Raw genomic sequence first — 14352 nt, forward strand, 5'->3', positions numbered from 1 at the left:
TTCTAATGGATCGTTCAAAGCCGGTCAGATGAAACCTTACCTTTCAGAGTGGAACCTGTGGATGCAGACGGACACGAAGAGAGCGCAGAGGATATTTATCTCCTGCTCCCCTTCGGCCCTCCTCTTTATCCAAAGGAGACTTAAATAGAACACACAAAGGAGAGAGGGGGGGGGGGGGTCTCAGCTTATGTGTTGATGGATCGATGCCCTCTGCTCCCATATAATATGTGCGAGCTTTTTGGATGCACACAACTTTCCCATCAGCAGTTTTCAGTTAGCTCTTGATCTGTTTTCCCTCCTCCACATGTATAAACTATTTAAATCTTCTTTACACACAAGTTTTCTAAATCCTGACAGACAGCTGATGTGTGCGTGGGATGCTCCTGTTTTTCTTTACCCCATATTGAAGAAAAACAGCTTGTCGTGTTGCTTTGGACGATCATGTGAGAGGTTCTTTGGCTACTCGGCGTCATGTTGGAGACGTCGCCCCCCCCCCGACCCCCCCCTCAGACTGCAGGGGCCTGCCGGGCTGATTAGGACGATATCTGCAGGCGATGCTAAGCTGAGGTTTTAAGGCAGGAATGCGGTTTCCAGGACACATTTAGCTCCGGCCCAAAGCTAAGCGCAGCGCCGGGTCGTCATTTCTTCTTCGTGTTCGGGCCGGTTTTGAGGAGCGAGTCGGGTCCCGGCGTCGTGCGGTGCTGACACTCGGCCCCCCCCGGAGAGGTTTGACAGGAGATGTACGTTTCTAAAACTAACAGTTTTATCAAAGAAAACCAGCTGCGGAGTACCTTAGTACACCATCTATTAGCGTTAGCGCTTTTATGCTATTTTTGAATCAACTTTTAACCCACTATGGAATAATTGATTTAGTGACCTGAAAGGTCGACTTTCCTATAGATTATTTTAAAATGTGTTTTAGCTGTTAAGGCAGAAGAGCTTCACTACACTTTGGCATAGATTCAGACTCCAGGGATGAACATTCCTCCAAAAGATTTTCCTTTATTTGTTTCTCCAATAAGTTTTAAACTGAGTTGATCATTTTTCACATAATCATCATTATTCTCAAACATGACTATGAACTGTATTATCTATTGATTCTAATGGGTAACCTATCTGCGTTTGCACTGTAAATCATTGAACACATGCTTCACATATGTGTCTCCTGCTTACAGAGGAGCAGGAAGATCAGTGGGACAACTGTGACCTGCTGGATCACCAGCACAGTTATTTATTTCACATATTGTGAAATATATATATATATATATATATATATAGTCATATAGGGGAATGTACTTTGCTGACAATCCCATCAAGGATTCAATCGTGTCCTCGTTTTTTGAAGTTAGATTGTTTCTCCGGGCCGTTCTTTTGTTCTCGACAATATTAACATCCCTGATTTGATTTATGACACTGAGATCCAGGCTGTTGTCCTCATGGCAGATGATTATAATCCCTCAGTATATGTGGCAGCAGGATAAACTGCATGTTTTTACTGGACAGTCTCAGACTCTTACATTCCGATGCCCTAAGATAAAAAGGCACATTTTTTTCCTTCTTTTCACAATTAAAAGACGGTATCAAAATATAGTCACCATGCAGGAAACCCATCAAACATTATATTTATTGTCAGCCTTTATGATCTTTTTGATTAATGATGCAATAAAGCGATGCAATACAGCTGGTAAAAGTGGAGTTTGTTTGAATTGTCCCACTGCTGGTTGACTAGGGGGCCCTCTGCTGGGAGACTAGGGGGCCCTCTGCTGGTTGACTAGGGGGCCCTCTGCTGGTAGACTAGGGGGCCCTCTGCTGGTTGACTAGGGGGCCCTCTGCTGGTTGACTAGGGGGCCCTCTGCTGGGAGACCATGGGGCCCTCTGCTGGTAGACCAGGGGGCCCTCTGCTGGTTGACTAGGGGGCCCTCTGCTGGGAGACCAGGGGGCCCTCTGCTGGTAGACCAGGGGGCCCTCTGCTGGTTGACTAGGGGGCCCTCTGCTGGGAGACCAGGGGGCCCTCTGCTGGTTGACTAGGGGGCCCTCTGCTGGTTGACTAGGGGGCCCTCTGCTGGTAGACCAGGGGGCCCTCTGCTGGTTGACTAGGGGGCCCTCTGCTGGTTGACTAGGGGGCCCTCTGCTGGTAGACCAGGGGGCCCTCTGCTGGTTGACTAGGGGGCCCTCTGCTGGTTGACTAGGGGGCCCTCTGCTGGTAGACTAGGGGGCCCTCTGCTGGTAGACTAGGGGGCCCTCTGCTGGGCAAAGTGCTGAAGGCATTTAAAAGCACATGTCCACAGTATCTTGACACAGAAGGAGACTCAAGGCAAAGGTCAGAGGACAAACCCATTACAGCTGACGCGCTGACAGACAGCTGCGGGGCCCTTCGGCCCGAGCACTGCGACTCCGTTTGTTCCCCCAAACAACCGCTGGCCTTTAGCTCTGTTTTTTTTTTCATGTCGAAGCTCGCCCGGCGGCGCCATGATTTCATCGCACCAGGACCGTAAACAGAACAATGGCGCCGGTGTGGAGCGGGCCAGAGCAGCATCACGGGGCTGTTAGTACAACTTCCATTGTCCGTTTGTCTTGTGTCTCGGGATGAAAGCGCATCTGAAGACACCACCATGTGACACGTGAGGCGGGAAAGCTTTATCTTGGGTCTGCTCCAGACCGATTCGGACATTAATCAAACTCAACATTTGCCAAACTTAATCATATTACTACAGTGGAAGTGTCTCTTCGATTTGCAGTCAACAAACACACACACACACACACACACACACACAATGAGCACATCCGAACACAGTTAGAATTTAGTTTGAAACACTTGATGAGCATCGTCATAACATACGTGACATAGAAAGCTCAATCGGCTCGGTGAGCTCGTACAAGAAGCTGTGCGCTGTGCGCCTCTTTCGTTCCTCTTTGCCTTTAGCTGCGGTGGGCGGGCAGATTAAAGTAGGCTGGATGTCGACGACGGCATCACAGTGAGGTGAGTCCTCGCTCCAGCTTCACTGGGAGTGAGCCAGAGCTCCTGCACCCTGACCGAAGCCGAACCCTTTGGGACCGAAGTTCTTTGCGTAGCAGCCTGCGAAGGAGAAGACAAAGGGTGAAAACAGCTGGTTTACACAAGTCATGTGACAAAGGGTGAAAACAGCTGGTTTACAAAAGTCATGTGACAAAGGGCGAAAACAGCTGGTTTACACAAGTCATGTGACAAAGGGCGAAAACAGCTGCTTTACACAAGTCATGTGACAAAGGGCGAAAACAGCTGCTTTACACAAGTCATGGTCAGATATGAGTGAAAATACAAAAGGTCAAGAGGTGCTGCCTCTAGTCGAGTCATTTGGGACAACATGTTGAAGTTCAACCAGATGTGACATCTCTTATAAAACATCTGCATGCTCTCTAAAGCAGTATTGATTCATTCGTGTACTCATCTCTCTCTTTTACGAACAACCTTCAGAAACCATTTCTAACTACTGACAACTGTTCTGATGTGAGATATGCAAGCAACAATTATTTTTATAATTGACTAATCAGCTAATAATTGCTTTCCCCCGATAGTAGATAGTTTGGTCTATAATCTGAAAAGTCCTTCTGTTTCCTGAAGCTCAAGGTGAAAGCGTGTCGTTACTTCCTTTCCTAGAATCTGGAACAAGACACGATGTGAACAAGTCGATCCACACGGACCTTTGCAGAAGACCTCCCCGTCCCGGTCAGCGACCGTCGTGGACTCGAGTCCTTTTCCACACTTGGCGCAGCGGAAGCAGCCTTTGTGCCAGGACTGATGAGAGAGAGAGCAGAGAGTTCACGCTACACAGGGCACTGACACCGGGGCCGCTTTGATGGCGCCACGCGTGGCTCCCGCTTACGTTGCCTCCTGCGACAACCTTCTCGGCGGCGTACACCGTCTTCCCGCATCGGGGACACACATCTGAGCCGCCTGGCTTCTGGGTGAACTTGGAGGCGTTGGGGTTGGGGTTGTTTGTGGGCCGGTGAGGGGCTTGCCTGTGTAGTAAATAAACCCCAAAAGGATGAACAGTGTTGGGCTTTAAACTCACCTCGACGGGTACCACAGGAGGGGGGAAGGGATGCTTTCACTCACACTTCGGGCTTGATTCCAAGTCCCTCTCCGGTGTCCATACTCAGGGTGCCGGCCCCGCCCCCGAAGCCGTAACCTTTGGGCCCGTACTTCTTGCCATAGCAGGACTTGCAGTAGATCTCATCCACGTGGACGGCCACTGTGGTGCTGTCCAAGTTCTTCTTACAGACCACTTACAGGGGGAAAAACAACAAAGAAATCAGAAACACAAAGCTTTACTTTCCTCTCACGAGTATCTACAGCAAGCTGAGCTCTCTGAAACACTGCTCCTTCTTCTCACGGATGTTTAGCCGTGACGTCTCCTCAAACTATGCGTGACATGTTAAAGAAGCCCGCTTTGTGCGGAGGAGGAGTAATAGCACCTTCCTCGGCCAAAGAAGGAAGGCCGAACCTTTGTCACATGTCTCCAATGGACCCAAATAAGGACTGGGATGCAGATGCTCACTATGCTGCCCTGGCGCCAGATACTGTGCATTCCAGCCTGGCGCTGAGGGGGAAGCGGATCACCTGAGAGCTGTAATACTCACTGCACAGAAAGCAGGATTTATGCCAGCTCTTCCCCTCGCACTGCACCTCCTCGGCGAAGTAGACGGTTTTCTGGCAGCAGCCGCACTTGTTTCCTCCCCCGAAAGGCATTCTGTGAGCTTGCAGGGGAGTCAGTCCAGTCAGTCATTTTTCAATTTACTGTGTACATAAGGCCTCTCTTCTGGAGCGCAGACCGGCGTTGCTCTGCAGGCGGAGAGGCCGTCCGCAGAGCACTAAGGCCACACGCAACCATACCTATAAAAGGAGAGGTTCCAGTCCGCCACATGCCGGCCTTTCTTTCCTTCAGAGGACTGAAGGCCTGTTCATCCCTGATTGTAAAATGCAAATTATGGCTACTGGCGCTACTCGGATAGCACAGTACTGTATCATCAGCAGAGCTTCTGAGATGTCTTTTTATGGCGTTGACTGCATGTCGTCATCCCTCAGTTGAAGTCACCAATCTGCTAGATTCTTCTGGATAAACAGGAAATTCCTCACATTTTATTTTGTAATCAAGCAAGTTAAGAGTGGTGACCTCAGACAAGCCAACACGCTGCCATACAGATGTTTTAAGTATAACTATTATACAGTGTAACTATTAAACTATTCTCATGTGATCCCGTTTGGGATCATTTCAGTGCAGCCTCCGGGTGTCGATAGGATCAAAGAGGAGCTTTTTTTAAAGGTTTTTCTTATCTGAGGCCTTCCGTTCATTTTAGAAACTGTTTTAATCAAAGACAAGAGGAGGATATTTCAGACTTAGGGATCATTTTGTAGATATTTGATTAAAATAGAAAATGTAAATTCTTACAATTTAAAAATGGCTTTACACGTTCAGATCAAACCACGTTTTTCTGTATTCGCATGAGTTAAAGAGACCTACCTGTCAGGAGGTGAAAGGTCAGTCCCTCTGGGCTTCAGGAAAAGAGTGAGTTGAGGAGTGGAACGGTCGGATGAGGAGAGGCAGAGGGAGGCTCAGAGGTCTGAACTGAGGGAGGAGCATGAGGGAGGGAGGGAGGGAGGGAGGGAGGGAGTATTCATTGATGGGGATGGTTGGAATCTGAAAGGACCTGTTGAAAAGTGACTGTTTTAAATATTGTTGATATTTTGCACTAAAGACTCTTTTTAGAAATGACGATGCGTTGCGCAGTCTGTACGTGTTATTGTTAGGGACTTTATATACTGAGACACCATTAAAGGGAAACTATCACTTTTATTCCTCTTTGGAATCAAACGGCTCTAAGGTGAAAGCTGTGTACTTCTTTAGGGCTGAACCCAAACAAGTTTCATCCATCTCTGACGTCATTCATTCTTTCTTTCCCCCCATCTGTCTGGTATTTAGTGAGTGAGACACATGACTGGCGGGATTGAGGTCAGATGACTGATTTGGCGAGTCCAGAGCCGTTGTTTGCAACCAAAAACCGATTCGCAGTCGCTGCACTTCCCCCGAATATGGACCTTGTTAAAAACCGGCTGCACTGTACTTCAATTTAGCAACTTAACGTGAGAACGCGATACAAACTGACATTTTCTCCTCATTTGTCCGTAGGGTGGTGTGAACATTGTTTGTGCTCCCTTCAGTGTCTCTGACAACCAATGAGAAAACCCGAAAGCTTTAAGATAGCCGTGACATCAAGACGTCCACATTATTGTGTCCACTTGGAGGAGAAAGAGCCTTTGAAGGTTGGTGCTGAGATCACCCAGTGGATCACTCAGTGGATGTGTATACGTGAGCCGTGTGACTCGGGGGGGGGTCAATGGGACAATCGTTGGTCTCGCTAGTGATGTGACACGTGACACGTATTTCATATGTTTCTGTCACAGGACGTATCATCTGAAGTCATCATCATTCATTTAATAGGAAATCAGAAGTGCTGATCTATAACTTGACATTTTGCATGCACATCCCTAGACTGGATTTCTATGATGCAATTATTTGATGACATATGATCTCAACCTATTTTTGGTTCACAACGGTTCATTCATCTTAAGAATTGGGAGAACGTGGATGTGGTGTCATTTGGCCGCTGCAGTGCGTGACACGGGGAGAGCCGCGTTGGCATTTCACTGGTGGCCTCCTCCTCCTCCTCCTCCTCCTCCGTGACATTCAACTATTGGGCGGGCGGGGGGGTTTCACTGTCACTCGCGCTTTGCTAGATCGCATCCCCCATGTGACCTCTGCGCCGTGAGAGACGGCTGGCTGGCCGGCTGGTAGGCGTAACTACGAAGTTAGGAAGGTAAAAGCGGACGTGTGGGCGCCTCCAGCTCGGCTCGGAAGCCTCCTGCGGAAGAGGTGAAAGTGATGCAGGAGGTCTAAGGTCGATACGAGGACAGAAGTGAGAGCCAGAAGAGAGGGATGCGGCTCGGTCTCTCGCCCGAGCCCTGCAGGCTCTTCAGCATCACACGAACAGACAATGATGAACTCAAGAAGCCTATTTATAGATTGGCCGACACCAGCCCTGTGTTTCTGCTCTGTGGACATCCGCCTTGTTGTGCGTGTGCACATGTGATTATGCTCATGGCAGGGAGGGAAGAGAGAGAGGAGGAGAGGAGGAGAGTGACAGACACTCAGTGGATTTAATCCACAGGAAGAGGAGGAGGGACGAGGTCGGGCTTTGAACACCCTTCAGGCTGCAGAGGAGTGCTGATTGCTCGTCTCATACAGGAATTTAGCCCCGTCTTTTTTCTTTGCGTTTTTGACCTGACTCGAAGCCAGGACTCCTCCCGCCCTGATGATCCCCCTTTTGGCAGCGATTCTTTTCACAGAAGCTTTGCCAGGTCCTACGGTGAGGAGGAAGAGCTGGAGGAGGTGAGTGGGCTTCAGGCTGAGAACGTGTTTGAAGAGCAACCAGCCGTCACCACGTTGGTGCATTTGGCTTTTTGCATGGCGCCGTTTAGCGTTAAAGCCGCTGCGGCTGATGCTTTCTGCTTTATCTCTCTCTCTGTGTTTATGTCCAGAATAATCTAATGGAGCCTCGTTTTGCAATGTTCAAGTCCATGCAGTTGTTGGGAGTTTAACTTTAACGAGGAGCTGTAACAATTAGTTGATTAATGGATTGACAGGAGATTAATCAGCATTTATTCCTCCAGCCCCTCAAATAATATTTAATATATCAATATATTTCATCTCAGCCTTCATGCTTAGGAAAAACAAGATATTTAGTTATATCGACTTGGGCTTTGAGAAAACTTTATGACCTTTTATGGACCAATCAATGCATTAAGAAATGTATCTACAGTAAAAAGTAACCAAGAGTTTGAGTATACTTTGTTGTATTCATATGTGAATGTTGTATTGTTTGGTCCACAACCTAATTAGAAGCTCTTCGCAGTGAAGCTCACGTTGATTCTCGAGTCCAAGCTGCATGAGAACATTAAAGCAAGCCACTCAAACAGTATTCAAAAGAGTATTTCACATGATGTATTCATCCAACAAGCATCACTGGCTGCATTTGGGTGTTTTAATGTGCTCCCTCTGCAGCGGAGAGATGCAGTTTGACCGACTGAGTCGCTCGAGGCCCCCGTACGGGCAGAGATTACGTTTGAGTGATGTGCAGACACGCCCTGACTTATACATCTCGCTGTGGGCCGCGCCGAAGGTGACGAGCTTTATCCGCTGAAGCAGAGCGTGCAGAGCGCATTGGAGGGTGAGGCGCACTGTTAACAAGGCAGCGAGGGTGCAGTCGGCTCAGTCGGGCTGCTCGTACCTGCGTGTGAACCCACTCCTTCTTTATCTCGCCACTTTTTAATTGAGCGGCAATTATGTGCCAGAGATGTAATAATGTGGATAGAAATGTAAATCCTTCAAGGTCAGACAGTGTGAATGCAGTGCGTGTGTGCGTGTGCGTGTGTGTTTGCAGATTAATTACACATTCAAGTATTTCTGCGTGCAGCCTGTGCACATCTTTGCCTGTAATCCTCACTTATCTGCTGTCTGTGACTCACCACGGGCAATGCAGGGCTTTTCCAAACTGCCTCTAGTCTTTAATCTCTCAACATGAACTTCAGTCGTCGTGCAGAGCGAGTCAGCTGCAGGCAGAGGCAATTTGCTCCAATTTGCAAAAGGGGGGAATATACAGTACAGCGTGAGCCACCATCAGATCCACACCCCGTCGCCACGCAGCCTCGGCCTAACAACACACAGGAGGACGGGTTGTCTTCTTCGCAGTTTTTAACATCAACCTCAGAGTAGAAAGCGTGTGTCAGCCGACGCTGTCACAACATCTCCATCCAGTCATCCTCCCCTGTTTCCCGGGCTGACACCTCTGATCCGGCTCCCTTTGGCCCCGATTCCCACCGATGGGAGCCTGCGCGTCCCTGCAGGCGGCCAACTACAAACACGCAGTGACAATCCAAATCAGGTCCGGTTCACTGGGTCCGGCTGTGACTCAGGACGCTGAGCACCAAGCGGAAAAGACGCAATCCGCCTCTCCGTGACAGAGGGGGTGGGGGGGGGGGGGAGCGCGAGGTGATGATGCCGTTTTAGGGGTGTTCCACCAGGTGTACGTCTTAGCTCACAGCGACTCGGACTGGAGCAGCGCCAGAGTCCATTTGCAAGTAAAAAGGGAGGGAGGGAGGGAGGGAGGGGGAGCGGCAGGGAGAGCGGCTGCGGCGCAGGGTCTGTTGGGAGCATATTGTTATGCAAGCGGTGAGGGAGCAGCCCCACTTTGATCCAGGCGTCGGGCGGAGGCTGGGATGCTGCGCGCCGGTTGAGCTGGAGGCTGCTTGTCGGTCGGCCGGCATCACGCACGGAGACGTGGGGGGGGGGACCGATGGACTCACTCACTCAGCTTCCATTGCAAGGCTAAGTTTTTATCATCCTCATTTTAGGTAAGTTGGAATTCCTGGTTGAACGCTGAGAATATGTTACTCTACTGTATTTGACTGCATTCCTAATTAAATGGACTTGTAATCATTTTATTGATCTAAACTTTCCATTCCCTCTGATGACCTTATTGGACAAAAAACAAACAGGCAAGTGTCCTACAAACTGCATCGTAGTGGTGTGAAAGACCTTCATAAGGTAACCCCCCGGGGTGTGTTTCATTATGCTTTGCCGTCCCGCGCTCCACTTTTACTGTCCCTGCCGGTGACTGGGAGTCATGAGTCATGTGCCCAGTAACTGGCTGGGATGCACTGCTGAATCATACCGGTGTGTGTGTGTGTGTGTGTGTGTGTGTGTGTGTGTGTGTGTGTGTGTGTGTGTGTGTGTGTGTGTGTGTGTGTGTGTGTGTGTGTGAGAGAGTGCTCTTGGCTCCCACTGCTTTTGTTATTCACACTACTCATCTCCTACAGTGAGACACAAGGATCAACGTATTATTTTTATTTTCAATAAAATATTTCCTTTTGCACTTTTGCCACCCATATAATACTTTTTTACCCTGATTTGGTAGAAGATAAACACATTAAAGCTTTCTGCGCTGAGCACTATTTTTTATTAACAGTTTACATTTACATTTACAGTTTATCATTGCAATTCTTGTTCTCATGTTGGTGACCAAAACAGAGCTAAAAGTGATGAGAATTTAGATTTCAGTTCATTGGGTAACCAGAAAACAATTATTATGCTAAATGTGTGACACCAGCTGTTTGCCAACATAACAAATCTATATTTAAATAATGTTTACAACTTGTTCTGCTGCCGCCAAGTGGCCGAAAAATCAACTGAAGAGGGAAATTCAGAGGTTCCCTGCAAACATCCTTGTCCGTCTAAGATACATTCCTCATTTGTATATATATAGAATGTAAAGAGAGCATTTAAAAATGCAGGTACTCGGCTATCTTTGATCCTCTGAGCCTCCCTGTGGTCGGTGCTGTGAAGCTTTGAAGTTCCATACCCCGCCCTGGAAATACAGACCATAACGTAATTCAATTCTATGTAGGCAGTGCACGCTTGGCTATGGGCACACCACTAATGGCGGGTGATGTCATAGCCATCATAGAGGATGTCTGTTTTGTGCATGTTTGAACTTAACCTACTTCAGTGTCTCTCCGGACTACGAGCCGATGCAGAAATAGAGTCCGAACACTGTCATGGTGGTGTCCAAATGTTCTCTCCTCTCACTTTCACAAGCAGATGCTCTGTTGCTTCCTTCCCATCAGAGGAGTACCACTAAGAGCTTTGTGGTTACATCGAACAACTGCGCCGTGAATCCAAAGCGGGTTTTAAATTACACGTATCAGAATGACTATTGTGGCCATGATATTACAGGGCATGATTCCATGATGGTATGTTCTCATATGCCCGGAGAGCATCCTCTTCAAAGGGCGATCTTTGTTCCCAGGGTAAATGCCACGTCTCAGTGTGTCCACAGTCCAACTGTCTCCTCGTGTTCACGTGTGTGTGGTTTGTGGTTTTTTTTTTTTGGAAAAGTCGTGTTCCGCTAACCCAAAACGACAGCCTCGGAGGACCTGATTCATATTTCATGCGTTCCTCACCGAGCTGTTATACAATGTTTGAGTGTTCGGAGCAGAGGTTTGTCGGATTGGATACGAAAGATGCAAGACAAGATGAAGGCGACTCCGCCCCTTGTGCAGAGGTGCAGAAGTCTGGCTTGGTTTCTGTGTTGTGATGCTTCCAGTCTGTGAAGGCTGCCGGGGGCCGTGATGTCAAACATGAACGGTTTGGGGAAGGAATGTCAAGTCGGGGGTCTTCACACCATGGTTTCATGCTGGTGCAGCTAAAAAAAAAATGCATTTTAGTAGCTAATGAAGTGGTGTTAAATCTAAGGTATTTGTCTTGTAATCTATACAAAAAAAATTAAATAGATATTTAAACCGGTCCTCCTTGATAAATTCATCATGATTCACACTCGGACGTGATACAACAAATCCTGTAGAAACCCACTTGAAGCAGTTCTTCAGTCCCCTGGTCTTATCTGTTGATTGACACGTTGCAGACAACTGCACCTCCTTGGAGAAGAACTGACATTCGAATTCGAGGCTGAACCACACATTGATGGAAGGACACATGGGGCTCTCGTGATACCACTGTTTGGACGAATCCTTCCATAATACATGGAGGCTTTTTAGTTGAATGTTCCTCTGTGCTCCATGTGACTGAACAGCTGACTTTGATTCAACCGGCTCAGAACCTTTCAGGGGGGATAAACATAGGTCTGAAATCCCGATGTGGACGGTCCCGCCCTGTAACGTCTTCACGCAGAATAGGTCAGGGATTTTATTTATTTATTTCATTTATATTATAGGGAAAATCTTTATTGTGAATGCTGTCTGTTTACGCCCACAGAACTCAACCAAAATCTGTGAGGGAGTTGTAAAAAAAAGATGGGAATAACAAACAAAAATGGATAAAACACAAACACTAGCATTATAGCATATAGCAAATAGTAGCATTATTTATTTACTTTTGTTTAAGATAAGTTAACAAAAAATATTTCTTATAGCAGACTATTTGTCACTTATTTAGGAAACTTTTAACATTTGATGAATCCCTTTAAAAGGGAGAAGAACAGAATAATTGAGGCAGTTTATTAAGTTATTTACAAATGTTTCCATAAAGATAGCGAGAATTGTTCAGACTGGGACCTTCGGATTGGGACTCATCACCAGGGAGGTTTTTTCAACACATGTTGGATTGCGACCCCCAGACAGAGGTTTTGTGTGCGTTTCCCTTTGTCTCTCAGCTGTCCTTGAATCCACAGCAAAAGCGAGTCCGATGAATGTAGAAGATGCCGACAGATGGAGAGGCTTTTAGGCTCCGCAGCGTTTCAGGCTGAGCTCAGTGGTGCCACAGAGAGCCATATGCACACAGGTCCTCACTCCAACCGTTTAAAGCGCTTTCACAAATGAACTGCTCTCCTTCTGGCTGACGCTGCGTGTTGTTGTGCCGTAGCAGCCGGAAAGCCGCACTGATTTCTGTCGTCATCGATGAGAAATGAAAGATCGAGCTTTGAGAAAGGAGAGGAGCAGATGCTCCGTGTGTCACAATAACAGTGACAGCTGAAGGAAGGACTCCCGTAGATCGGACTTTGCCATGTGGACAATGTGTGACTGTACACATGGGTGTAAAGGTGGAAAGGTGTAAAGGTCATGGTGTTTACGAAGCACGTTCAAAGGAAACACCGTGTGTTCACACAGGACACACTTTGTCACGTCTGACTTTGAAAGACTGCTGGTACAATTCCAGTTTTTATATATTTAAAATATTAGAAAGGACAATGACTTTCCTGGAAAGGTGGGATTTCACAAGGTTTCAAGGGTCACATATTAGCAAGAATGTGATGATACTACTATCCATAAAATCTAAATACACTATTGACTTTTTTTTAATGAAATCTGAAAAGTAGGCTTTGCATTGGCACATATAAAAGTCAGTGTAGCATCCGACGTTGTAGCACTGCTTTGAGGGGACACCGAGAGGAGGCTTTTTAACAGTTAAAAATTTAAATAAGTTTATCTTTGTGCGGAATCTTATAAACCTTATATCTCAATACTTATCATTGATGATGTTTTTCACAACCCTAATGAGGCCAGTTTGCATCTCATTCGCCAGAAATATGGTATAAAAATCTATTAGAAGCGCAGTATATAATGTTTGATTATTTAATTAATATGTTCAATTTATTATTCTTACTATAAACAAACTACATACAGTTATGTGCTGTGGAGCAAGGAAATACATGAATAATAGTGAATTCATATTGTTATAAGTTAACAAGTGGACTTGTTTTTATTAGTAGTGTTGCCTTGACGCACTTAGTCATTATCTCTACATCAATGATGATTAGTCTGGCTTTTTATTTTTAACTAAACAATTCAGGCACCAACCTTTAGGAAGTTGTCTGAAACTAAAAACCAAAATATTAAATAAAGTACGCTTGGCCTGACAGAACTTGCTGATTTGCCAAGAACCAAATGATCAGAAATGAATCTAGAAATTAATTCCTCTTTTAGTATTTCAATCTACAAAATGTTTCTTTCTTGGGGGGCTTCAAGGATAAAAGTGAAGAACTGTGTTTCATTCTCTTCTGCAGGAACTGAATTACTTGTTCTATTTTAGGAGCCGTTTCTGCACACTTTGCTTCCTTTTTGAGTGCACCTCCAAAGCACTTCTCTTTTTTTCTTCCTGTTCTAATGACCCAGTTTGCAAAAAAAAACAAAAAACTGACGGTCCACCAGAGGCAAACCGTCCCCCCTTTGACTCCTCACGGCGCCGAGCTGCTTCAGTTCACTTCAGAGAACCGTGCTGCTTGCATAACGCCAGCACTGCTGCAGAGGCACCGGCCCACGGAACAACACGCCGTGCTGCTTGTCGCATGCTTCTGGGGCAACGGGTCCACTTGTGCTTCCGGGGTTGAGAGAAATAATTGATGCAGCGATGCAACCTGGAATATTGTACGTGGAAGGCCTCATTGACCCCCTTCTGAAAAGTTACAGTTGGAATCTGGCTCCTTTGGGCTTGTGTTTCTTTTAAAAAGAGAACCAGGTCACTGCACGACTGAGTCTGTGCAATAGCTTAAAGCAAAAGAGCAAAGGCAAATAGCCACGTTGCGTTTTAATCAATTTAAGGTTGGCACTAAAAGAAACATCGTGATGACACTCCAAACATAGAAAGCGTATCATTTGTGCCTGAAGCCTGCGGTTTGTGACTCTTTATTTTCTTTCCTAGTTTGGTTTGATTTGGCCTTTGAGACCTTGACGTCACTTCACTTTTTGTGTCAGTTACTGAAGTGTTGCACCGGTTTGTTTTCTTTTACCATTTCCACTTAGAA

At 46.7% G+C, this 14352-nt stretch overlaps 2 protein-coding genes across 2 annotated transcripts in view; one reads left to right on the forward strand and one right to left on the reverse strand.

The window, feature by feature from the left end:
* Positions 1-1610: 1610 nt before the first annotated feature.
* On the reverse strand, positions 1611-8979 carry csrp1b (cysteine and glycine-rich protein 1b). The gene is made up of 7 exons (XM_037447762.2): positions 8564-8979; positions 5502-5688; positions 4621-4737; positions 4097-4265; positions 3864-3999; positions 3682-3775; positions 1611-3076 (listed from the first exon to the last, which is right to left on the reverse strand). The coding sequence occupies exons 3-7, from the start codon at positions 4727-4729 to the stop codon at positions 3000-3002; spliced, it is 585 nt and encodes a 194-aa protein (XP_037303659.1). The 5' UTR covers positions 4730-4737; positions 5502-5688; positions 8564-8979; the 3' UTR covers positions 1611-2999.
* Positions 8980-9385: 406 nt separating this feature from the next.
* The window catches only part of nav1b (neuron navigator 1b), a 49982-nt gene continuing 45015 nt past the window's right edge, over positions 9386-14352 (forward strand). Inside the window, exon 1 of the mRNA XM_062564081.1 lies at positions 9386-9448. The gene's annotated coding sequence lies outside the window, so the exon portion shown is untranslated. The remainder of the gene's footprint in view (positions 9449-14352) is intronic.

The sequence above is a fragment of the Pungitius pungitius genome, chromosome 8 (genome assembly GCF_949316345.1).
Source record: "Pungitius pungitius chromosome 8, fPunPun2.1, whole genome shotgun sequence".
Lineage (NCBI taxonomy): Eukaryota > Metazoa > Chordata > Actinopteri > Perciformes > Gasterosteidae > Pungitius > Pungitius pungitius.

What these genes read in the sequence shown, in the direction of transcription:
- csrp1b (XM_037447762.2), bottom strand. Translation starts at nt 4,729, where the DNA reads ATGCCTTTCGGGGGAGGAAACAAGTGCGGCTGCTGCCAGAAAACCGTC. An exon ending in TAAATCCTGCTTTCTGTGCA is followed by an intron (nt 4,266 to 4,620) that starts GTGAGTATTACA and finishes TCCCCCTGTAAG; the next exon opens with TGGTCTGTAAGAAGAACTTG. An exon ending in AGGTTGTCGCAGGAGGCAAC is followed by an intron (nt 3,776 to 3,863) that starts GTAAGCGGGAGC and finishes CTCTCTCATCAG; the next exon opens with TCCTGGCACAAAGGCTGCTT.